At 37.9% G+C, this 27,519-nt stretch overlaps 1 protein-coding gene across 1 annotated transcript; it reads right to left on the bottom strand.

Moving 5' to 3' along the window:
* Positions 1-1,502: 1,502 nt before the first annotated feature.
* On the bottom strand, positions 1,503-27,519 carry LOC140150895 (hephaestin-like protein). The gene is made up of 16 exons (XM_072173057.1): positions 27,311-27,519; positions 23,668-23,912; positions 16,757-16,972; positions 15,930-16,070; positions 13,889-14,055; positions 12,632-12,755; positions 11,753-11,927; positions 10,023-10,303; positions 9,640-9,851; positions 8,711-8,861; positions 7,913-8,137; positions 7,318-7,558; positions 5,923-6,533; positions 5,347-5,529; positions 4,644-4,769; positions 1,503-3,200 (listed from the first exon to the last, which is right to left on the bottom strand). Exons 1-16 carry the CDS (start codon positions 27,502-27,504, stop codon positions 3,124-3,126), a joined length of 3,369 nt encoding a protein of 1,122 aa, XP_072029158.1. The 5' UTR covers positions 27,505-27,519; the 3' UTR covers positions 1,503-3,123.

Here is a 27,519-nt window from a genome sequence, read left to right as displayed (position 1 = left end):
GAGGTAAATAAGGATAATCTACTGGGTGGGCAATTTAATTTATTTTTGCCCTCAAATAATGGAAAATAATTTACTGGGTGGGCAGCGATAATTAATGGCACCCAGGCATTTGGGTTTTCAGAAATCTAGACCTGTTTATGTGTACAATTTGGCTTTGATGTAAAACGTGACCATTTCACTTTAAGGTTGGTCTGAACCCTGGAATTATGAAAACTTTCGGGCCTCATAACTGCTAAATTATTAGTCTAAAGAATATAAAAGTAGACAATTTTAGAATGGAAATGACTTGATGAATTCATCTGTGAGGTCAATTTGGGCCAAAATGCTCATTTTGGAGAAAATCCAAAAAAAACAGGTTTTTGGCCCAAATTTTTTCATACGTAACGTAACAAAAATTTGTTTGGCCAAAATTTTTTTTTTATTAATTTTAAAAACTAGATAAAAATATCTAGGGACCGTTTTTTCATTTTTTTAAATCTTGACCAACTTCACCAAAAAAATTTGAAATTTGGGCGAAAATCAGGCTTTTTTATGATTTTTTTGTTGCAATTTCTCAAAATTGGTCAAAATTTAAAAAAATTAAAAAACTGTCCCTAGATATTTTTATCTAGTTTTTAAAAATTAATACAAAAAATTTTTTGGCCAAACAATTTTTCTTGTTACGTTGCACGAAAAAATTTGGGCCAAAAACCCGTTTTGGGGTTTTCTCCAAAATGAGCATTTTGGCCCAAATTGACCTCACAGATGAATTCAGCAAGTCATTTCCATTCTAAAAATGTATACTTTTATATTCTTTAGCCTAATAACTTAGCAGTTATGAGGCCCGAAAGTTTCCATAATTCCAGGGTTCAGACCACCCTTAAGTATTTACAAATCTTATACTAATTATCACTCACCATTACTCCTTCGTAGGAAATTTTTTGTGGGCAAAATAATTTACTAGGAAGGCACTTTTGGGCAATGCGCACGTTTAATTTACTGGGTGGGCAAAATAATTTACTGGGTGGGCAAATTCCCACCCAGTTAACATGTTATTTACCTCCCTGACTGGTATGGGTCCCGTGCCATAGGTACATGTACGGATACGTGTCCCAGGTCATGGTTACGGGTGCAGTTACGGGTCCCTAGCCATGGGTACGGGTCAGAACGCAAAAAGGGTGCGAGTAAAGGTACGCGTCCGGGCCATGGGTACTGGTACGGGTACGGGTATGGGTACAGAAATTTGAACTCGCGTACGGGTACAGAAGTTTGGACTCGAGTACTTGCAAAGGTACGGGTTCCATTATGGGTACGGGTACGGGCCATGGGTACGCGGGTACGAAAGTTGGGACTCAAGTACTTGTATGGGTCCCATTATGGATATGGGTAAAGCAAATCAATTAAGGGTAGACTAAATAACTCAGTATTTGAATATCATTTGCACAGATGTTGATTCCCATTTTGGTTCAATACGTGATTAATTTGTATTAAATTCCTAAAGACAGAAAGTACATACACTTGCATTATTGAGCTCTATTTTTATTGTTGGTTTAGCAATGTCCATTCACAATGGTAATACTTAAGGCTTTAATTTACATCTACACCAGCAATGTTGCAAAAGCAATATCTATATAGGTAAGTGCCTCAAAATAATTATCAATCACGGATCGCCTAGTTTTATTTAAAACAAACTCATATTGACAATAAAAAACCAATAAAAACAGTCGTCTTTCAACACGAGATTCATGAATTCCCGCGCCGAAATTGTCTAGGGCAATGACGTCATGTTTATTTGTGCTCAACTGTCTCCAGCCTTCATTGTATTACTGGGACGTCAACATTCAACAGACAATTTCGGCCCTCGGGAAGTTTGAATATCGCGTGTTGAGATACGGCTGGTTTTTTTGTCAATATGAGTTTGTTTAAAATAAAACCATGTGATTCGTGCTTGATAATAGTTTTCCTAATGTATAAGGCATAATGTTGGGATTGCTGGAGACCTTTTAAAGGTATCAGTTGAATCAACGCGGCTATACAAACACGGTGAAGCATTCAGCTGACTCTATGGTTGTGCAGGGAGGATGAGAAGCTATATTACCGAACAGAGCCTATGAGGATTGGCGGGTTGTAGTACTTAAGGGATCTGGAATGAGCGTTTATGGCGTTTCGACAGTATTTTTTGTGGGACATAAGAGCACCTCAGACGTATCGAATTGCATTCTGAATACGGATCGTGTCTTTCTGATATCAAATAATTTTCATTTTTGAAATTCACGATATAATACAAATTTTATGACAAATTATTAAAATTTGATATTTTTCACATTTTTGATATATAACAGTCCTCGAAGTAAATTTTATAAATCTAATGATATACTCTTAAAGTGTATGTAGCTGGGAGGAAAAGCCGACGATCAATTGAAAATTTTGACCTTTTATATTGAAGATATGGATTTTTTTCCCAAAAAGCCCAAATTTTTTGTGTGTTTTGGGAAAAAAAATCAATATCTTCAATACAAAAGGTCAAAATTTTCAATTGATCGTCGGCTTTTCATCCCACCTACATACACTTTAAGTGTAAATCATCAGATTTATAAAGTTTTCTTCGAGTACTGTTAAATATCAAAAATATCAATTTTTAATGATTTGCCATAAAATGTGTATTACATTGCGAATTTCAAAAATCAAAATTATTTGATATCAGAAGGACATTCTTCGTATTCAGAATACAATTCGATGTGTCTGATGTGCTCTAATGTCCCACAATAAATACTGTCCAAACGTTCATACCCCTTCCCTTAAGTGACAGCTGTTAATTTCGTAGGTTTGGGAACACTTCCTTTCAAAATTGGTCCAGTTCCGTTTTCCATCAATGTGTTTATTGCATGTAAAGTCGGCAATGGGGCTACGCATGCTGTACAAGAACAATGGGGAACGATTAATTAAACAAGACAACAAATAAACACAAGTTCCGACCGGAACACAACCCAACTTGAAAAAAAAGCAAGAGAATGTGTCGGCATGGGATTCAGATATTCATTTGCTTGTTTTCAAGTTGGGTTGTGCCGGTTGGAATTAGTGTTTGGTTGTTGTCCTGTTTAATAAGGGATTTTCTAGATGATTATCACTACATAAACACGTCTTTCAGAGATGGCAAAGCATTGCTTTAACTTCTTGCATCGTTCCATGTATGTATTGTTCCATCTCAAAGAGTCTTCTTCCTGAAATGATCAAAGTTTAAAAAATCGAATTACCATCTAAGTATAACAGAATATTCACAACATTCAAAAGGTGGCGGGAGCGTAACTTAGCGGTGTTTGCGCTCAGATATTGCGACGAGCAAAGATGACACCCAAGAGCAAAGATTCAAGTTCTAGAAAGAAGATCCCAAGGTTTGGTATCTAAAAGGTGTAATTTCTGCCCCATGTCCACGATTGTTCTCGGGAGGGGATATTTTCTGCCTTAACTCAAGACCTAAACGACCTATGGAAATATAAATACAATTATTGGCATCCTTGACTAATATCCCTTTGCGATCAATGTATAATAATATTAAGAATTTAGGTTTTGTAGTTAAATGGCTAAAACTGACAAACTCGAATCAGTCCTGCCGGACACTGTCCCATATTAAAGTTCAGAATTATCACCAATAAAATAATTATTAAAGACAACATCATTTATCAAAGTGGAGCATAAATTATGTACACGCACCATGTAATGCTAAATCAACGCAGCATACGCTGAACTTAAGTTAGTGCCGCTTACTGGAGTGATATAGACTGTTACGCGTATATTAACTCTTTCCAAAGCTGAAATCAATGAGACTCAGGACAGCAATGGGGACTGGGACAGGCTACCGATGATGATTATGTGCCAAACTGTCAACCAACCTATGACACAACACAGTAATATTGTTTTAATCTCTCTGTATTGTAAAACACTTTTTTTCACGAGAATCAACTAAAAATGTTAATTTTATTTTAGTGAAACCTCTTTGAGAGATTGAAAAAAATAGAAAACTCTAACAAACCGCATTCCGTATTAGGTTTTTAATTGGGAAGGGCTTTGAGACGAACTATTTAATTACAGCCTTAATGTACGATTTTTTTCAGAATATATATACCTTTATTTTTTTCAAAACCGATTTTTGGCATATTTGTAATACTTGCACATGTTTTTTTGTAATACTTGCACAAATTCGCCCTATTTGTAGTAAAACGGGATGATTTTCTGTCCGACATATTATCATAATTTTTCAGATTATGATAATATGTCTGAACGATCGTAAATCGTAGTCTCCTACGAATCCAATTTGGTTACGCTCCCTCCACATGTGGAGGGAGCGTAACCAAACTGGCTTCGTAGGAGACTAACTCTGAGGCCGCACTCGCGTCCTAATCCAAAAAGTGCGAGATATTTCGAGTGATAGAGATGAAGTTTATGATGTTGTTTCTTTGCAAATTCCCAATGTTTTTCGCGTCCAAATGTATCGGGAACTTTCATAATGATTGCATATTATCATTTTGGAAGAAAAAAAAGACAAATCTAAAATTTTAAAAGATCCTACATTAATGCTTTAAGATGATCTTATCGACCTTTGAACCCATTTTTGAGTACAGACAATATTCTGTAGCTTCGTCACGCCAATACTATGATTCACTCACCGGTAACAAGAGGATCTAGCACTCTGTAGGTACTTTCCATCCCAGCAGTCATGTGATCATTCACGTGACAATGAAGTAACCACGTACCCTTTTCCTTTATTTTCATTTGTACCGTAGAAAATACACCTGAAAATAATAAATTATAATAATAATAATAAAATGAAAGAGCATTATGTAACTATATAAAAAAAAACTCCGAGATCTGTTGAAAAATCAATGCAAAAATCTGTAATCCAACACAGATTTTCACGGATTTTTAAAACGGTCACAGATTTGTCACGTGAAAATATCTCCTAGTGATATTGTACAGTGAGGAGGGTGCCGACTGATATAATTGGGGTGTGTTTGGGGTGTCATTTTTGTTTTAACGGTCGCCTCATTCGGTAACAAACTTAGGTCCTTATGAGACCAAGTTCAAGCAAAATGCTCATGCCTGGCTACAAAAACCTAAAGCATGTTGGCCTATGTGGAAATAAAAGAGCGAAACTGATTTAAAGATAAAGATGAAGGAAAAGAATACCACTCCCAACAATCAAGTGAACATTTACTCTCAGCCTCTGGGTCAAGAGAAAGGAGTCTGCGCGACTGCAATGTATAGCCTACGTGTTAGCTTGAGTGTTGTGGGGTGTTTGTTGTGGGTCGGGGTGTGTGCATGTGCTATGTTTACGCTTCTTTGGTTTATAAAAGGAAAATAAAGATTTACCGGGAAACAGTTCAATAACATCCACCCGGTGCTTGGTCCATTGCTGGTAGACGACGGGTTGTCCATGGAAATGTACAGTATGGATATCGACTTCTTCACCAATTGACATTAGGTACCACTCCACAGTCTCACCAAGATACATTTCCAAATGTCTTACATTGTCAAACACATAACCATTAATACCTATCGGGATATACAACATAATATGTTACATGTGACATGAATAATGTTCAACATTTCACCGTAAATGACTCCATCGGCAGTTGATGGTTGGTAAGATACCCCGGTTGGCCGATGTCAATATTGAATCTTTGTAACTTTAGGAATATCAATTGCCAATGTGGTATAGATCAAAGCATTTAAGCTCAGCTTTTAAATATCGTTTGTGGTTGAGAAATGTCGCTAAGAATCGAGCAAAAATTATTTGTACATGGCACACTATAATTATTCCGTGTCCAGCACAACAGTTAGTATGACAAGCGCGAATCCTAGCGTGATGTTTGTTATGTTTTCACTCTTAAAGATTTTGAAAGGCATTTTAATGAGGGCATCACTAGAAACATTTCAAATTATTACCATGCATCAGGTTGCTCTCCACAAATTCTGGATCTTCTTTGTTGACAAGACTTGGATCTGAAGAAAACTCTGCAATATTTTCATCAAGATACCAACTCTGGTTTTCATCAAATACACTAAACAACAACACAAACTCTCTGTCAACGTCGGCTCTTTTTCCGTCAGGTCCCAGTACAGCTTTTTTGCATATGACGAGAGGGCCGATAAGTCCTGAATGCGTGTCTTTCACACGATCAGCGTCAGAATAATACGCGTACAGAATGCAATTTCTATCCTCTTCTGTTGGGCCAACTTCTGGAGTGACTTGCCATTTGTAGGTGTGTATCTTCCCTGGTTCCACGACCGGATCTCTGGTTTCTCCTGAACTCGAGTCGTACATTAGGCCATGCGGATGCATCGAGTAAGGTCGAGATGCCTTGTTTTTGAAGACAACTATTATCTGATCACCAACCTCTGCCTGGATCATAGGTCCTAGAATGCCTAGACTTTCTGTGATGGGCCCTTCATGTACTTGTTGTGTAAAACTTGCATCCGTATATTGTCGGAAAGCAGCTTTCTTGTACATACTCCCGATGAATGGACCTTCTCGCTTGACGAAGATGTTTCCACGGCTTTACATAAATGTGACGGTGTTAAATAGAAAACAAAAGTAATTTAAAGTGATTCGTTAGAAGTTACGCAAAGTGTTCATGTCTATGTTCTTGAATACTTATTTTCCGATCTCTATGATCTCAGTACCGGCCTTACAATCGGTTAATTGCGAGTTCGAGCCCTGGGTGTCATCGTGTTGTGCACTTGGGCAAGGCACATTACTTTACTTGTCTCTCTCTACCCAAGGGCGGAATGGGGAGCTGTTATGAATATTGCCAATTGAGCGCCACTCAAAGTAATGAGCATGCATTGGGCATTGTGTTGCAGCTGACATATTCTACATGTAACCACAGCGGAATAAAAGTAAAAATGCGCAGTGATTTATAGTGCGCTACGCACAGGCACAACGCCTACACGTTGATCCACAAGCCTCAGCACACTTTACAGTAAAGCGCTTTGATACACGTGAAAGGCGTTGTATAAATGCCTACATTTATTGAACTTCCTTTTCTTTTTTCTTTTCGTTCCTCTTCTTCTGTGCACAGAGCTATTTTCTTCTTCTTCTCGACTTCTTTCTCCTTCTTCTTCCTATATACGTGCTTTTAATTCTTTCATGACATCCTGACATCAGAAAACATTCAAGTGCCGCGTTTAATGTTTGCAATCGTACATTTTATTGCAAATATGAACCGATATACAGTGCAAGTTAAGGTAAAGATATTGCCATCCTTAAGATCATTTTGGATGACAAATGTCAAAATACCAAAGCACCTCTTGCATGATAGATTAATGTTGATTACTTACCTGTCTGGATTCAGCAGAGATTGATTGCTAATATGATCAAGCTTAATCGGGACAAAGTCCCAGAATCCTTCGATAGCAGCGATGTAATAAGTCCTGTTAATTGTTAGTGGCTCTTCATGTTCTTCGGAGTCTTCATGTTCTTCGGGGTCTTCTTCTTGTACACAAGTAGCGTCTACTGTGTAAAGAGCCTTCATGCCATCCACGAAATGTGCACCCGTCATACATTCGATAGGCCAAGTACCTTAAAGGGATATAAAGAAGATGAAAATGGTATTTGAAATGTGACGAAGCTAAGCCACGGTACATATCGTAATCACGGTACTTGTTTCTGCATATTGGCTAAAACAGTTAAATATAAACCGTCCTTTTAATACATAACATGTGAAGTGCCTACGTGATTCACCGAGTGCGGGAAGGACACGAGAGCGAAGGAGCCACTATATCACTATATGAAATAAGGTACATCCTAAAACAATGTGATTACAAAAATATATAATAAGCTGTAGAAGCATTATTAAGTTAGTAACAATAATTATCAACAGTTTTCATTCCAGATGAAAAAACGACGAAACACGTGATCAAACTTGCGATATACCTGATGTCTGCGGAGTCATGCGTACTGTTACCGAATTACCAGGAGTCAAAATGACTGTATCAGTGCGCCGATTATTATGTGTCACTGGATGACCCCGGAAGTAAATTGTGTGTTCATCCGTTGCACCTCCTAAGCTTGCTAAATGCCACAATACATTTTCAAGATCTTGAAAAACACAAGTCTGGTTCAGACCGGGAAGATTGGCGAATGAATATCCATTTATAGCTGCAATATAAAATTATTGATTATTTTCATTATATGGAAGAAAAAAGATTGTAACTTGTAATTTACACTTTTTTCATGTGAAGGAGACAGGATCAGGGTCAGGTCTATAATAGCCTTCTTTTCTCCGTTTTCAGACAAGTTAATCAAATATTTTGGTATGTAAAGAAACCTTTGATGGTAAGCTTTAACAAACCGAAACAAATATTTCAATCGGCTCACAACTTTTGAAGATAATGCCCGTTTAAAGAAGTTTATTGAGATCTTGCAGGCCACTCCGCAACATGACCCGTCCCAACCTCAACCTCATCCGTGGACAGAGTGAAAAAAAAAACGGGTACATTTCTTTAAAAGGGCATATCTTCCAAGGTTGTGACCCGATTCAAAGCATTGTTTGGGTGTATTAAAGCTAACGATTAAAGTTTCTTTTACATACCAAAATATATTTGATCAACTTGTCTAAAATAGGAGAAAAAGAGGGCTCAATGAGGATTATGTTTTGTTTGGGACACTCTGTAGCTTAGTCTGATAATTAATTATTAAATAAAACCGGCAAACAGCGATCAAAACACTTACAATGCATGATATTGGATTCCAAGAAATTTTCATCATTCAAGGCATCGTCTGGGTTTAAATTCGTGAACGACTGGATGTTCTCATTTATATACCAACTTCGATTTTCATCTACATTCATTAACAGTAGGTGAAATTCAGAAACGTCGTTGTCCTGTAGTTATGAAAATTAAAAGGTTAATTTTCGGTACGATTATCTCTTTATTTCAAATTTAATTTGACTTGTTATTTAATAAACATTTCATTCTATACTCCACTTAGGCCCCTACTCAAATTAAACTTAAAACAAAACCTTTATCTTCATCTTCTCGGAACAAAGGAAACAAAAGTAAAATAAAAATTCGAATATAAAATAGAATAGAATAGAATAGAATAGAATAGAATAATTGTGGTTTTGTGGTTTGCTCATACTGACTGATTTGATTTGGTTTTTACAACCCTGTATAACCCAAGAAAGCCTCTTATGAAGCTTATTTCCTTATGGGTCCATTTGGACACCGGAACCGGTTGGGAACTGTCAGGAGCTAACATCCTACTCTTCTCGAAACTGACTGCGAGCTACGTGTACAGGTATGGCTCGTCTGAACACGGGAACGACGCCTTATCGTCCCCTCAAAAGGACGGAATTCTCTCATAGTTTATATACTCAACCCTAAATACAACATGGGGAGGAGCGGCAGTCTGATTTTAATCTACAGATGTTGCTAATTAAATTCAAAGTTGTTTTTTTGCCTACACAATACCTCAGTAAGTTTTCCACCGTCGGGAATCGAACCTGGCACCTTAAGCACCAGAAGCGAGAATTCTAACTATTATCCTATGAACTCTCACCTTCCTACATCAAAATGGCAGCTATAGTTTAGATACATACTATTAAGGAATTACGTCATTCCGCTTTCTCTTCCCATTGTTATTTAAATTCCCTGACTTACCTGCCTTCCAACATCATTCAGCGTTCCCCGTTTACAAACAACAAGTTGTCCGACAAGACCCGAGTACACATCTCGTATGGGATCTACTGCGGAATAATACATCCATGTCAGACAGTCATCTTCTGGGTTTATTGGTCCGTAGTTTTCGGGAACTATCCATCTGTATGTGTGGTCACTCCCTGGTGGGACTGAGTCGTCCGCTCTGTCTGCTCCTAAATGGCGAATAAGTCATTGTTCTGAATATATTTCTAGAATAAAGTCGGTTCGATTGCCTGAAGCATTTAGTTGATTGTATCATATTTTGGTAGCTCAGTAGATAATATTTAATCATCTTTTTAGCAGAAATGTTATATGGAGATACAAGTAATTAAAAAAGATCATACCAGTTGTTCCGTCATTGTATCCAGATCCTTCATTGGCTTTATCATACACCACACCATGTGCGTGAATGCTGTAACTCCTACTCGCGTTATTGTAAAACGTAATCAGTATTTCATCGCCGACTTCAGCCCGAATGACAGGACCAAGGAACCCAAGATGCTCTTCCTCTGGGCCTCGTACTACTTTTGTGGAGAAAGTACTGTCGGTGTATTCGACGAATAAAGCTTTCTTGTAAGAGCCGCCGATACGTTCTTGGTTGTCTACAAAGAATGGGTATCCTGGGCTTTAAGAAAGAGAAAAACACTTTATACGCATAAAGCACTTTAAATACTATCAAAAAATATTTACAGAATTTATAGCCAAGTTTGCCAATTAAGAACGAGCAGCGCGATACTGAAGTAATACTAAAAATTGCTTTAGATAAGCGATTGATAATCTGTAAAAAAAGAATTTAGAATTCCTTCAATCAAGATCAAAAGTCATGGACTAATATTGCTATAGGCTAATTCGCCGTCGTAGATAATACGCTATACAATAGTTTCTTGCACACCTGTTTTAGCTACCCATGTGTTTTGATCATTTTGATTTTGGTTCAGAACACAGATACTGTGAACCAGTCTGTTGACCTGGTAACGATCGACTACGTTACACTACGCCGGCGAATTGCTAACTATCGCTTTTGTGAATGCCTTTTTTGACTTCTCGAAGATCACAGAGATAAGGATATATTGAGAACCACTTGAGAGTACCTATCATTAGTGTATTAAGTAGAGTCCCTTACTGGTATCCATGTGAGGATACTGTAACAATAATTTTATGTGCCTTGGTAGTGATATGTAGGATTGAGGACTGAATGATCACAGGACAAATATGCTTCAACCAAGTTTGATGGTACAAACGATTAAATATCTATTGTCGTGTTTACCGATGTCTAGGTCTTATACTATACTTTAATACTTTAAACATTTTTCGAGGGGACGGTGGAGCAGCGGTGAAGCCTTCAACTCATAATCGCCGGCATTTAAGGTCTTGGGTACGAATCCTCCATGCCGCGCCGATGTGTTGTGAACTTGGATTGCCTTATCCAACATGTGTATTAATGGCGCAACCTGTACAATATACGTGCTGACAGAACCTGCACTATACGGTTGAGCCATGTCAGAAGCGGCATGATTCTAATGTCAGTGGCAGCGAAAATATGTTAAAGTGTGCTGGAGCCTTACGATGAAGTGCACAATTACTCATTAATATAGGCACTACGCCCATATCTTTGGAGCGACTGTTGATGCTGTTCCCGCACAACAAGTCTAATTTACCTTAGTTACCAGCGCTATATACATGCCGGTACCCAGGTATACCTAGAGGTAGGGCCCTGTCTAAGTGCACAACACAATGGCACCGCCGGGGTCCGAACCCGCAACTCTCCGATTATGAAGCAGAGCTTGTACGACTGCGCCACTGCGTCATCAAATAATTAATCAGACTTAATGGAAAATCTGTATTATTTTGTCAATATCATTACATGCAAAGATTCACATCACAATTAATAATTGTTGCTAAGCAAGAACAAGTTGTATACAGAAGGTCGTCACAACAACATCAGTGTTGATAAAGAAATCTGACAAATTTCGAAACGTCCACAGTAAGTGCTGTTTTGGACTAGAACTATGAAATTCGTCTCCTTTTTTTTCAATAACAGTCCTGATGAATATTCATGTTCAGTAACACTTACCTGTCTGGTTCGGTAAGCGATGTTTGATCAAATCCATCCAAACCACTAGGCGCATAATTCCATATCACCTCCTCAGCTTTGATGTAATATTGCCATGTATTTGTAATAGTAGTGTCAATCACATAGGCCCAATTATAGCAATCTTCTCGAACATTGTAAAGTGCTTGCGTTCCAGCTGTTGTAATGAACATATCATACCGTAAAAATGGAATGGTCAATAAGGGTCGTCGCCATGGGCGGCTGTAGGAAGTGTGACACCCCCTGGAGATCCACAAGGAAGGGAAAAAGAGAAAGAAGGAAGAGAGAGAATGAGAGGGAAAAGGAAAAGAGCGGGGGAAAGAGGAGACAGGGGAAAGAGAGGGGAGGGAGAAAGAGAGGTGTAAGATTAATATGACATTTTGACATTGATTGGCTGAGAGAGAGGGGGTAAATCTCTAGAATGCTTGGTTCTTAAGGTATGAAGGTTTTTCTATATATTTTCTTATGCATTTCATTGTGTTTTTGCTCCGTATTGTTGCCTTTATCTAAATTTGCCGCCCTTGGCCTCCATGGACCAGATCGTGCCTACAATGACGAGGTCAGCAGGGGCGTAGCAAGAGCCACGGGGCCCTTTTAACATCTCCTTTATCAGCACTATTCCCAACCCACTTCATTTTTCGCTTTTGCCTGGGGCCCCTGGACCCTCAGGGCCCCAGGGCCCCTGGACTTCGCCCATGCTCAGTCGACAAAACTATAGGGAAAATATTTACGATATGCAGTCTCTGTTTGGTATATTTTAGACCCAAAATTAAAACGTTTTTGGCCCATTTAGCATTAAAATGCCAAATTTCAGGGCGCGGTATTTCTTCTGAGCAAAGTGAAATAAAATCCTTTCCTTACCAAGTCTATGTGTGAAGACCTCTGACGTTAATAACCACGTGCCAGGATTGTTAGCATCCATTTCGCCTGAGAGGAAAAAGGCTGGTGAAGTACTGAAAGCATCACGAGGGTTACCACGGATGTTCTGAAAAATGACATTTTTCCGGGAAATTCTTATCACGTCTGTTATTGCTTAGTAGCATCTTCAGTAACAAACACATTTACATCAGTTTATAATTCGACGTGATTCTCGCATACATACGAACCCGGATGTCATTATCATTAATAACTACAAAGTACGACGAAGTTCTCGAATTCATTTTACACGCAACGCCATTATTGCCCAATTCGCTACATGTACTCGAACTCCCAGTGGCGTAGCGTGGGTCATCATATGGGGGCACCGACCATGATTGGGGGGCAATTTTTTTGAAATTTGAGATCGATTTGGGGCACGTGTACCTATGACGCTACGCTACTGCGTACTCCGTCTAATCGCCAAAGGCACTTCGCTTGTTTTATTGGGGCGGTATAACCTGGTATTTGTCGGTAAGCTGAATCACTACAATTAAGTAGTAAGTCATTGCGATTTCGTCGGGAATAACTACATTCACACCTTGTAATCAGTACACTTCGACTATATTTATAAATACGTATTTATAAATACGCACGTGACCCATGAGCACGGCATACCAAGACCAGCAAGCGTGACCAAATCCACATGCCATTGAGGACTATGCAGAAAAGGATAGGAACTCCGTAGATAAACATCATTAAATTGAATAGCAAATTTATTACACAAAATATCTATCGACGGAAACGTTTATAATATAATCAGAGAGTTGAACAAAATAGACAATTTATCTCTACAGTAGTATCGTATGTTTACCGCCTTTGTATTGAAATGTACAGGAAGACCACCCGCTCTGTAGAAGGTCACTTCGAGACTTACTGTCTACGTGCGGATTTATAAATACGTTTTTATAAATATAGTCGAAGCTTACTGGTGATTAGGGTTATGTTACGATTAGTATGGTTAGGCCCTGGTTGGGGTTATGGTTAGAGTTAGGGTTAGGGTTAAGTTAAGTATAAAGTGTGAGAGTGTAATACTTATTCTGTAGTTAATCTTAAATATGTAGGAAGCATTGTATTGATTTTTATATCGCTATTACTTTGTGCAAGCATTGAGGACAATGCACATCCAAAAATAGACTGCGAGGCTTTTTATGATTACGAATCCGACATTAATAAATAATGGATTGACAGTGAAAATCTTACCAATATGTTTCCATGGAAATACAATGTATGTAAATCCATTTCTGATCCTAAGCTGAATATATGCCACGATACACGGTCTGCGAGACACATATCGAGACCAGGAAGATTGCCAAATACATAACCGTTTATACTGTGCATCAAATTACTGTTGCGAAAATCATCGTCCTCTGTTAGTAGATAGAAAGGCGAAAAATATAAATTAATTAATAAGTAGTAAAATAGTAATTAACAAAATGAAATTAATAAACAAATATTAATCATAAATAAATTTAATGAATAAAACAAATAATACATAATACATATTGCCCTGTGAATCATTTTTAGCCATGTGTTAGCCCGTGATTGTAAAATTGTAAATAAGTGCGAGCAATTATCCCGGCGTAAAAAAACCAATAGTAATCACATTATTGTTGAATATCCATCAAGCTTTAAAAACACGATAGAGGACATGACCTGAAGAATAGCGAAATTACAGGGGAAATTAAGGTGTAAATCTTAATCGCTAATCCTAACCCTAAGCCTAACCCCTAACCCTAACATTGTGAACTTAATCGTGTGAAAAGTGTGACAACAGGGTACGTAGACTGAAACCTTGCGCGTCTACTAATTGCGCATGTTATCTTAGTTTAGTTTAGTTTAATATCTTTATTGCACAAAATATCAAAATGCGGTGTGTGGTGCAAAAGGGCAACCCCGAACAGGCACGCAGGCCCACTGGATGGGGGCCCTTATACACACACCAAAATAAAAGAACTAAAATTACACAGTACATAATTATAAGCATATTTAAAAAACACTATAAAATACATTAAAAATACAATATAATACTAAGATTGAGTTGCCTAATATAGCGTAAAGACATCGCATAATTCAATAAACATTAGTGAAATTGCACAAGGTAGGTAAACTGACAAGTTCACAATTTGCAAATGTTCCCCCGCACAAATCCAAGAACACCTCGGCACAAAGATCCCCTACACACCCCAATGACGCTCCGCACCACACCGTAGCACCATATCAAATTGACTGATCACACTCACACTCCTCCTCTGAACGCCACCGAGGCATGCCTAAGACCTCCATACCGAAGCATTTCCGGACATGTACAGAAGAAACATTTGCAAATTGTGAATTATGAACAAACCCGATGACATTATTTATGAATACTGACAGGTGAATTTGAGATGTAGTAATTTAGGATCTCGGATTTGAAATATTTGAAAATTTGAACGTTCCTAACGTCAGCAGGGAGGTTGTTCCAGGAGTTGTACACACGGTTAAAAAATGTCTGCTTGAAAATATTGGTATTGCACTTATTTGGGATAATTGTAGGTGAGTCAGAAGATCTTAAAGAAATGGATTCAGTGCCACGGAAATTCACTCTATCTTGCAATGAGATAAAAGACATGCCATGTAAACCCTTGAAGAGCAGGATGTTATCTTTAAACTTGCGACGGTCCTCAAGACTAGAAAGGTTGAGTTCTGTAAGACGCTCTTCATAGGGGGCAGAACTTTGAAGGATAAATCTGGTAGCACGCCTTTGAACTCTTTCAATGGCAGTAATGAGACCCTTTGTAGATGGATTCCAAATTTCTGACCCGTATTCCAAAATAGGTCTGACATGAGCCAAATAAAGAATTTTACGAGTAAGGGGGCCTTTTACATCATTGCAAGTGTGACGGATCAAGCCCAAAATACGGTTAGCTTTGCAAATCATATGATTAATATGCATTTTCCAATTCAAATTATTAGTGACCATGATACCAAGATCGTTTTGACTAGTAACAGAAAGTAAATTGTGGTTACCAAGTTTATAATCAACAGGATCAACATGGTGACGTTTACGAGTTTTGACCTGAAGCACCACACATTTTTTGGCATTAAAATCAATCTGTGTTATACTAAGAGCGAACTTTGACGAGAGATGCATGACGTCAGTCTAAACGTCACTGCGCCAAATGTACGCATCGACGATAACGCAGTCTTGGTTTTAGTCGCAAATGCATTCGGCATTTTCCCAACTATATTGTATGACACTAACCTGGATCCACACTCTCTGGTTCCGTGCAGTACTCGTTGATATTCCTATCGATATAGTAGCTGATATTTTCATCTATGACAGTAACTAATAAAACTATATCTCTATCTACATCTTGTCGTTTACCAGCGTTGTTAAGGATACCTGAAGCAGAAGAAACAATACAGTTTATGCAATTACACGGAATAACAGCAATACCGTAAGAACTCGATAGTTAACATAATGTGCTTACTATCGAGCGCTTTTGAAAACATTAAAAATGTACCAAAGTCCGGCGCTTTACCAATTGAACTAATGGGGTTGAGACACAAATTTGCAGGTTTACTTGTTCGTAAGTAGGCTATGTGTATCGATGATTCTCAAAACCCTTTAAACTTTTGTGGATGGGGCACTTCATGTTTGCATTTATTAAAAGCGCTCGATAGTAAGCAAATATGCTAACTATCGAGTTTTTAACGGTATGTTACTTATCTTGCTCACTAAACGTGTTATCTGCTACTATAAATAAATTATTATTTTTGGTTATAGCTCTCCGACTAACGCAATCTTAATCTAGTACAACAGTGCCATAGCCATTCTCGCGGCTATATTCTGGGCCCATTTTGTTCTTAATATTCGATGTCCCTGATTACCGCCGAGAATGACTGACACAATAGCGTACGGTTTGATCTGTTATTCAGAAAACATAATTGCTATCATTTTCCCATTCTTACTATTTTCTTCATAACAAATCAATGATGCGTAAAGCAGAATTAAGGGTGAGCCTATACGTATTTTAATATGTCGAATACGGTATGTATCTTGTATCGCGTAAAACGACTATTTCTAACCTGGTCTGCAAATAATGGAAGCACCAACAACCCCGGTATTTGTGTCATGGACAGTTACTATGTGACTGTGATAAGGCCATGCGATACAGTTTTCCTCTTCTTCATCAGTAGGTCCTGATATGTCTTCAACACGCCATTCATAAGTGTGATTGGAACCAGAGTCTACGCTGTCATCGGCTTTGTCTCTGCCTGATGTACCGTCGGCATATTTAGCACCTGTATGAAAACAATGCAAAGCATGTTTGTAAATCATACGTAGAAGATACAAAACAACAAACAAATGGCAGCGATTGGACATTATCAAGTCAAACGCATTTCTACATTTCTAAATAGAGAGCAGCATATAGCAAAGATTGGCTCTGATGCAAGAATTCTCGTGTCCATTCCGGGTTGAGGAAGAAGCAATCGCAATAAAATATTCGCTCTCTCCACTACTGGATTAAATGTGTTAATTGAGTGGATGACAAAGACTTCATGGCCAGTTTGGCTGAAACTGGGCCATGTGAGAACAGTGTCTGAACGTACATAACACCAAAGAGCTTTTAAATAGAAATAGAGTCGCAATAGATTATATAATCTTTTGTTCGTTTGATGCCGATTAGAAGTTGCGACAGGCTATTCATAAAAGTGGTACCATTGTTTCGAATAAAGGGTTCCGCCATTAAATTGGTCACTGATCCGGCATCATATTAACGCTCTACACAACAGGCGAGTATCAATAAGTGACCACACTACAGTCATGTGTAAGGGCAGTCATGTGTAAAGTGGTACCATTGTACTCAATGTATCCCAAATGTGTGCTTGTGTGGGTCTGAAGACTATAACTTAGGAGGCTTTAGCTGTCGATGCAATCATCTTTACCACCCACCTGACGATAGGTGTTTCATTTAAATAAATTGAATGCTCTTGGTGATCGATTACACATTAGAATGTATGAAGGCTGCCATTTCCAGTCCATATATCTATATTACACTATAATGGTAATCGTTATACGTATACATGTAAGTATAAGTATAGGCCTATAAAGGTTGTTTTTAAGAAATGTCCATTTAATTTTATTTTAAGAAGGAAATTGGTATAGAAATAGTGGCGTACCCAAAGAGGGGAGGGGGTTGGGGAAGGACAGATTCACCTCTGTGAGAAGTCTTGGGAGGGGGGAGGGAGGAAGAGGGGAGGAGGGGATATGGAGAATGAGAGAGGGCGGGAGGAAGGGATAATAAAGACAAGTAGATAAATAGAAATATAAGGAAAATGATGGGAATGAGAGAGGGAGGGTGAGAGGGGACAATGAGAGCGAGGGAGTGATAAAATGTAGGCCTAGGAAAGAATAAGTACAGAGAAGGGAAAAGAAAGGAACGATGAATACATTTAATAATAATTATTAGGCCTATATAATAACTAAACACATAACAGCACTGGGCAGCCATTCGACGATGTCAATGCCTTTATTCGTTACGTAATTAAAACGCCCAGTCAGATGTATTTCACACCTACCAAACACAACTCACCCAATTTCGCAAACTGGACGTTGAATGTACACTCTCATGAATATTGATTGGCAACATTTTCCAATATGTCAGCGCTCTAATCGGAAACAATAGAACAATAGACCCTGCAGAGCGTTGCATAACACTGAATATTGATCTAACATAACCAATAAAATAAACATTCCTTCCTTCCAATAAAGTACAGCTTCACCTGGTTGACGATAAATGCACCTCAAAATAACTTTGACCCTACACCCTACCAATGCCTTGGGATTTGTTTTAAGTGTTCTGCATAAATTATTATTAACAATATATATGCCTAAATATACACAGCAAAATAGGTCCCTTTAAGGCCTGTTGACGTTGAGCTATTTTCATATTAAGAGATTCTATAGAATATTGTTTAAAATGGTGGATTCCATGTTTTACTGAAACAGCCCGTTTTGAAAATCTGTAGTAACAGTTCAGCACAGGAATTTTGGAAAAAGATGCAGGTATTTTTTGTCGTGTCCTGTTCATAATTCCAATAAAAAGGCGATACATATTGATTGATTTTGTGTTTAAAATCTATCCTTGTATGAAACAAGTGACCTAATACTAGTCTTTCTCTGGTGTTAATTTTGAATTTAATTATTGTTGTTTGGGGGTGGCTATTTGGCTAGTTAGCAATTATCTAGTTAAATCCAACAACTTAATAGAAGTCGTCCTATGTTGGCTAGTTACAAGTTTCAAGGTCAGGCAAGTTAAATCTGTTGAGGATATATTTTGGTAGAAATTTCATTCTCAGTGGACTCAGGAAATTTTGGCAAAGACCACCCTGGCTAACATTCCTTAATTGCTCATGTTCTTGGCTGAATAAGAACATTTCGCGCATGCGCATTGTAAATAGACCTTGAGGTTTCTATTAAAGGTGAATGCCTCTTACTTGCAGCCTTCTTTTCAATTTTGATGTTAATTTAAGTTCACCTCCCTGAAATTGCTTATAAATCTACTAATTCAAATCACTCAATGCTTTACATAGTGTGTCCGCAGGCTTAAGGGATCTGGAATGAGCGTTTTGAGCGTTTCGACAGTATTTTTTGTGGGACATGGGAGCACATCAGACATATCGAATTGCATTCTGAATACGAAGAATGTCTTTCTAATATCAAATAATTTTCATTTTTTGAAATTCACGAATTTCAGTGCAATCCAAATGTTGAGACTTTTTCACGAAATATCAAGAGTTATCTCAAGAACCAAATACTAGGCATGTTTATACTCATTTTAACGCATTTTTCATGGTGATTCTGAAATAGTCATGAAAAAGTATTTAAGTTCTCTTTGGTTCGGACATTGAAATGCCTAAAAATGAAAGTAACAGCTCTTCCAGAGACACCCTGTATATGGAATAGGATATCGCTAAATAGGATTTCTAAAACGTCATCGAGCATGTCGTTTTCCTGTTTAATTTGTTTGTAAAAGCATTAATGTTCACATGATGCCTCAATAACCAAGTTAAAAGCCGGGGTTAAATGACAAATCGACGAGAGCCACTTCGTGATCCACAACTTCATCCCCACCTCCCAACTTAGCCCCAAAAAGATTTTTATACCATCAGAAAGTCAAGTTGGGTCTAGCATTTCTGGGTGTATTTCTTGCAAATTCGGTCGTTTGACAAAGATCCCAGCAAACACAAAACGTTTTCAACATCATTCGCAAAAGGTTATAAAAGGTTGTCAGAAAACGTTTAACTGTCGGGTTATATTAAGGGTATGGTATAAAAACGTTTTAATAACATTCCAAAAACATTCTTGAAAACTTGATACAAAACATTCTATACAGAATGTTATTTTGAGGTTGAAAAAATATTTTGCGAAAAATGTTTGCCCAAAATATTTTCAATAACGTTTTAAAAACGTTTTCATGACCTTTATATAACCCGACATTTAAATTTTATTAAAAGGTTTTGAAAAAAACATTTTAAGAACATTTCTGTGTTTGCTGGGTTCAAATATTTTAACATAATGTTATTTCAGTATTGACACAATATTTGGCAAAAATGTTTGCAAAAATAGTTTACACTAACATTTTTTGAAAATATTTAAAAATATTGTTGTAGTGTGTTTTCATTCAAAACGTTTTAAAACGTTTTCATGACCTTTATATAACCCGACATTTAATGTTATTAAAACGTTTTTACCTAAACCAAAAGCCAAAATATAACTTATTTAAAACGTTTTTAAAAACGTTTGTGTTTGCTGGGGTATCATCCAATTTGTATTTTCAGAGTGTTGACACTGTCATAATTGAACCATATGAAATTATGCGTAACTAGGAAATTTAGTGTCCGAACCAATATAACAAATGAAATTTTGGATAAAAGCTCTTTTCGCAAATGGGCTATTCCAGAAAATAGATGCACACCCCCTATAGAGGAGTTCGGATATCCGGACTTTTTGTCCAGTCGTGACTGTTGGAAATCCAGACTTTTAAAGTGCCCAAAGGCAAAAAAATCCGGCAGAAAAATAGTTTAAAATCAGAAATCCTCAATATGAGAGCTCATTTTCAACATTTCCGTGATTTTTCCTTCATTTGATTGGATTTCCAAGCGTTTTCCAGTAACATTGGCAACTGGAAATCCAGTCGTTTTCAGAAAGCAAACTTGGAAATCCGGACATTTCTTTGATTGAAAATTTACTCCTCTATAGGGGGTGTGCACCTATTTTCTGGAATAGCCCAATATCTATTAAACCATACCCTAAAAAGGGGCTAAATTCAGGAAATTTCCTTTAAATACACATCGTATGTCAATCAATCACTCGCGTGTTGAAGAAGGGGTGAAGGGTGCAGGTTGACTGCGTTCTTCCATGAAGAGCGCGTGATTTTCGTTGGTCTCCTGACGCAAAGGCTTCAAGAAACACCCATGCTTGACTGTATGATTGATCCATAGGCCTGCAGGCCTTGGAAGCCTGTGCTTGATCAATTAGCAAAATTGTTGATAGCCACGTACACTCTTGCTAGACATGTGACGGCCGACAACCTCATCCCAAATTTTCTCTTTCAAATTGGAGATTTTTGTATCAGTGGAAAGTGCATAATATTATTCTAAATTGGTTGTTATCTAATTGACTCTGGCAAATATAACGAATAGATTCACTCGGTATTTTCAGGTTATGAGTTTCAGGATTGGATTTGGTTTTGGTCTCGTGGTTTTATATTATCCTGCGTAAGCTCTTATCTGACGTCGATACCGAGTTAAGATTTTCATTTCAGTTTGATATATAATCGTGTGACCGAATATTCTTAAGCTTATATACCTGTGAAAAATATAGACCATCGAAATATTTCCACCGAAATTACAAAAGACTAGACACTCGAGTACCTAGACACTCGAGTGTCTATTCATTATGCTTATCGCATACAGGAGGATCGATTAAAGATTACTTCCAATATATATTATTCAAGTTATTTATTAATCGAGAGGAGGGAGAGCGAGAGAGAATGGTGTGTGTATGGGGGAAGGGAGTTATGGGGAAAGAGAAAGAGAGGGGGAGAGATGATGGACAAATGGAAGGGATGGGAGGGGAGAGTAGAGATCGAAAGTGGAGTCGAATAATGTGTAGAGGAGAGGCGATATCAAGTGTAGGAGGAGAACAGAGGGGGAGTAGGAGACAGACCTTGGAGAAACTGGAGAGGAAGAGAGGGATAGGGGAAGAGGAGGTTATATAGGTGAGTGGAGAAAGGAGCCTATGTCAGAGGTGTATGGGTTGTGCTTTCCTGGGACAATAAACTTGTTCATAATCAAATGATCTCCATCATTATACATCGCATATGTCTCATAAGTCGTGTCCACGTGGTCGGACATAAGTCACTTACTATATATAGTATCAGATTGTTTACGCGGACTATACACAATTGAATTGTATTGTTTGTTTGTTTTTCACAAAATGTTAACTTTCACTGTTAAATATGTCCTCTTTTAACTTGATTTTGGCCCAAACAGATGAGGCAATACAAAGAAAATCGCGATTTAATACCAATGCACGGGTCGTAAAAATTTGAGATTTACAGCACCTAAAGTCTAGAGGGCGGTCCTCCCCAGCAAATATTACAATATGGCTTTAAAATGAATATCAGATCACTCTTACGGGGCTAGTGGATTCAAATAGTCCAATAGTATAGGGTACGGTTTTCGCCAATAGTATAGGGTACGTTTTTCGCTAGAGGTCACGAAAGGTCACACAGGGGTAAAAGCCTAAAAATACTTCGATCTTGTTGAAAGATATATTAAATTACTCGCCTGATGACAAGGACTAGCAAATTGTATAGTTTGTGTTATCCACGACCTGTTGAGTTATCCTACAAAAACCTCATTTTTAGGCTAATTGGCAGATTTTTTGGTTGTACATGGGAACAAATTTCAACTTACTCCGATTTGGGAAAAAAGAATAGTGTTGCCCATCTGCTGTGTTCACTTACTGAGATAGAGTGCAAATAAGGTCACAGGCCATTGTGTGGCCATAGCCCACTGTTGGCATTTGACTTTCATAGCACATAACAAGTGAAGTAAACAGTTTAGAAGGTAAGTTCTATACCGTTTCTTGATTCTTCAAGATGAGCAATTTGCGACCATTTAGTGATGGTCTTTACTCTTGAGAAAGATTTCTGGTGGATACACATCATGCAGTTACTGTTAACTACATGTATGCACACAGCACAGGGGCACTCACATAGGTAATTGACCCGTACTAGTAGCGCTGTGCTGTGGGTATAGGAGAGAACTAGTTAGCGTCATATATCAAAAAGTATAAAAGCTCTGATTTTAGTTCTTGCTCTATGTTTACTTATTCTTTTCAAATATCTGAATTTTTAATCCGGTACAAGCTTTAATAACGGGGGAGCATGCATTTGTATGAGAAAGGAAAATCTACCATCTTATCCAAACTCCCGTGTTAATCCAATGCACATTTTGCTTCACCGGGCCGCCCTGACTTGGTCGCGTTTGGAAGAGGAGTGCCACCAAACCGTAATAAGTACAAATTTAGTATTTTCTGTCAAACAAGTATGGTTTATTTTCTACATGTCAATCTTTAAATTATTAGCATGATAGTCCTTATAATAACGGTGGAGCACCTTGATGAGTAAATGATAGCAAACCAGTGAAAAATCCACAAAACTCAGTCAGTGGAGCTCCACCCGTACATGTCAATAGCGTCATTATCGACTGGATTAGTCGACCGTAGCGGACAATTCGATCGCTCATTGGATTAATATTATCACATGGTAAGAAATGTGCATTGGACAATCGATTACTATAATGGTTTAGTACTGCATATTTCGGTTTAATCGTCACTAAGCGGGTTTATGGCTGAAAAGGTCACGGTGAATTTGCGGTGGACAAAACAGCACTATGAGAGCTTTAAAACTCCATTTGTTACTAACCTTCCGATACTTTGTCATACAGCATTCCATGTGTGTGTAGTGAGTAGGGTCTAGAAGCCATATTCATGAACAGAATCTCTATAGTATCTCCCACTTCGCCATATATGATGGGTCCAAGTAGTCCATGAGACTCTGGGGTCGGGATCCGTGTCTGGAAGGTCTCGTCTGTGTAGCCAAAGAATAGCGATTTCATGTATTTCTTACCTATACGATTTGGTCCGATGATCAGGTATTTGCCTTCTATGCTGTGATATTAGGATAACGAAATGAGAAAGATAGTATAATAGACAAGGCGGTCACCCGGCTTTCAAGGTTTGTAAGAACAGAATCCCTGTTGTCTGTACCCAGCAGACACAAATATGTTTAAAAACGTTTGAAACAAGTTATCATTATTTTGGGTTTTGGTTTAGGTAAATTTTGTAAATGTCGTGAAAATATTTTATAGTAACTCTTTACATACCACATGTATATACCGACATTTAAAGGTTTTCTGACAGCCTTTTATAATTTATAACCTTTTGTCAAAACATTTTGTGTTTACTGGGTAGAGATCGCTATAGATCATCAATAGATCATCTATGCTTTAACCAAATTTCATGTACTGGGTCAATCTGTGGTGATTTGAACCCGGATGACCCTAAACTGACCTTGACATTTTTGGTCTCGTTAGCTTCGGTGGTCGTTCCAACCAAATGTCATTAGCATGCGACAATTTGTGGCAATTTGATCCCCAATGACCTTGACATTTTTTTAAAATTCCGGTGGTCGTTCATTTTGTTACTCCAATCCACAAAGCACCATACGTTAGTTTAATAATTGGTGTTAATAAGAGAGACTGACCATGGCAAAATACTGGATGGGGTCTCCGGGGTAGTCATCCACTAAGTTTGATGGGCATGCGACCTGTCAATTCTGGGAATAAGGGCGTAATGCTGGTTTCATACTTTCTGACGCTTGCCGCTGAGCGGCGTGACGCTTAATTCATCATGCAAGGGGAGGGGCACACCGCTCAGCGGCAGCGGCAGCGGCATGACTCTGAAAGCAACTCTTGCCGCCCAGCACATGTTCAAAATCGTATTTTGTTCTCATAAGTCAGAGCTAGTCAGAGCGGCACCGCTCCGAGTTGATTTGAATTCAACTCCCAGCGGTGCTACCGCTGCGGCAAAGCGGTGGAGTGATCGATATATCGGCTTGCCGCTGGTCACAGCTAGCGTTTTGGTGCGACTGCGCAGTGAAGTAAAATCATCTTTAGAACGGCAAAGCTGCAAGTGGCAGGAAAGTATGAAACCAGCATAACCCAGACAGACTCACAGATACAGCGTATTTTAATAAAATATATAGATTGGTGTCTCCAAATTATTTTCAAGTCAATTTAAAGAACACTCCCGGGTTAATTTACTTATGTTGAAGGCCTGTGTTTTAGGTATACGTCCCAAAGGAAATTGTCTGAAATACAAAGTTACTGTCTATGTTCAAATAAACAACTGACAAATGGTTGAACCTATCGTCTGACCTTTGAACATGCTTAATGGTGAATGAAATTGAGTCAAATATGTGACCGTACACGGCGAATGAGCCGTAAATTCCTCCCGGTTGATTTTGTTTTATTTCGTGTTTAGAAAAAATATACATCATAAGCTTTAAAATATATTATTTGATTTCAAACGAAGCGGGGTTAAGGTTTGTGGAACTTTGCTCCTTCAACAAAATCGTAGCTTTTTTCGTTTCTACATGATTGTGTCTCTTTTTCCACATTGCTGGCAATAAATATCAAACAGTCATAATTGGCGGTTATTTCAAATCATCTCCAAGTCAACAAGGTTCAAGAAAGTTCTCTTATTGTTAATTGTTCTTTATACAAAATACAATGCCTGGTAACCTACCACTTGAACAGAATTTAGCCAAAGCGAACAAAGACAAGAGCTATTAATAATTCTATAGCCATCTAAGGTAGAAGCTTATTATCCTCTTCAACAATAGGATTATTGATTGGTGTTTGACTATAAAAATGAGATAGATGTCGCGCCAGCTAGCGGTATCGATGAATATGACCTTCATGCACATTTTACACTGTAACTCAGAATACAATTTAGGGAATTTACGGCTCATGCGTGCTGTACGGTCACATATGTCAGATCTTAAGAGACCGCTTCCAATATCACTGAATAATTCTTATTATTCTGTGCCCCGTAATTTCTATCCCGAACTGCAACCTTTACCATAGCACTTAATATAAAGGAAATCTGCTGGCTACGTTAATGCCATGGTTGAATTCGGGGGTTGAATTAATGTTTCTCTATAAGCTTTGAAGTATTGTACAGCAACAATCAAGTATACAATTTAATTGCAAATATTTTTGAAAAGTTGTAGGTTCAATAATATGTCTGATAAATTAGGGCCTAAAATGTTACATTTTCACGATGCGAGCATCAAGTCTTGTCGCCGACGCAGATGCGTACCTACCAGCTCCTACCGCGGGTAGGACACGTTGTTATGTGCACCTTCTTTGTCCGGTATAGTTTTAGTATTAAGACCTTTTGAAGCTCTCAGGTCCCACAAAAAACGTCGCTATCCGAGCTCTTAATGATCATTACATACAGTCCTGGGCATACAGTCCGATGCCAATTATAATTGTGGAGCAGTGGTGAAATTACGGTGGGTGAAGTATGAACATTTTGTCCAAATTGTTAAAATAGGTGTGGCCCATTTTGGCTCCCTTGGTGAAAAATTATTACAAGAAAAAATCTTTTATTATTATTACTTTCACGTTTTTCAGTTGGAGTTGTTTAAAAGCAATTTGTTCCCCCAAAGATGCCAAATGTAAATTCAGATTTCAGATTCCCATTCAGATTAAATTTATTTCAAATTCGTGGCCCGTAGGCCAAATTACATGAAAATTACATTTGCATTGTTTACATTAAAAGACATAAAAAAACATATAAAATATACATAAAATCACCATAAAATTACTCAAAGAAATTAATTGCACTTGTTGAAGCAAAATCTCACACTCATGCAGCTCACACACCCCTATATCCCCACACACACCTTACATACACCCACACCCAAACTATCAGCCCTCCATACACACCCCCACACACACCCCAGATGCTCTAAAGAATTTAATTTTATAAAGCAGTAATTAATCAATAACATAACAAAATATTGCACATAAATTGGACCGGCCAAATTATAAGGGACAAATTGAATACATCAAGATAAAAATGCTGTCATAAAATCACAGTTAAAACACACCAGCTGAATATGAACATGATGCGATGCACTAATTAAGTAGATGAGTGAGATAGGGTATTGAGCTGTTCCCATATCTTTTTGTTTTGGTTCTGGGGACCTGATACTTATTGTACTGTCTATAAGGGTCATATTGTGGGTCCTCATATTGTGTGGAAACCATTCTGAGTACCAGATTCGACACATTTTTGAGCAAACTGTGTACAGAGATGTAGTCTTCTATCATTCAAGGTTTGTAGTTCCAACTGATCAAGGGAATCTATGTATGATGAGTATAATTAGCACCAGGATAATGCGGCAAGCCCTCTTTTGGATGGATTTACAGGTGTTTTGGTTCAGCACATCATTGATTGTCCTGTGCAATGAAAAGCAAATATAAAAGTTAACCTACCTTCCTTCTGTTATATTTTTCCCGGTAATCACATTCATATTAGTCGGTGCATAGTCCCATTCCACATCTTCAGCAGCGATGTAATATCTCCTCACAATCCCCGATTGACACGAATGAAATAATAAAAATAATCCAATAATCATTAGCATGGTAACTTGTTTGCTTAAGTTATTCAAAATCATACTTAGAGCCATTGCACTGAGAGATAA

This window comes from Amphiura filiformis, chromosome 4 (genome assembly GCF_039555335.1).
Source record: "Amphiura filiformis chromosome 4, Afil_fr2py, whole genome shotgun sequence".
NCBI classification, from domain to species: domain Eukaryota; kingdom Metazoa; phylum Echinodermata; class Ophiuroidea; order Amphilepidida; family Amphiuridae; genus Amphiura; species Amphiura filiformis.
This window is presented reverse-complemented; position numbering and strand designations above follow the sequence as displayed.

Bases quoted from the DNA above. Each gene is read 5' to 3' on its own strand.
- LOC140150895 (XM_072173057.1), bottom strand. From the start codon at position 27,504: ATGGCTCTAAGTATGATTTTGAATAACTTAAGCAAACAAGTTACCATG. The intron at 23,913-27,310 runs GTAGGTTAACTT...CTAATATCACAG, and splicing joins AAAAATATAACAGAAGGAAG to CATAGAAGGCAAATACCTGA. The intron at 7,559-7,912 runs GTATATCGCAAG...TATCCCTTTAAG, and splicing joins CATGACTCCGCAGACATCAG to GTACTTGGCCTATCGAATGT.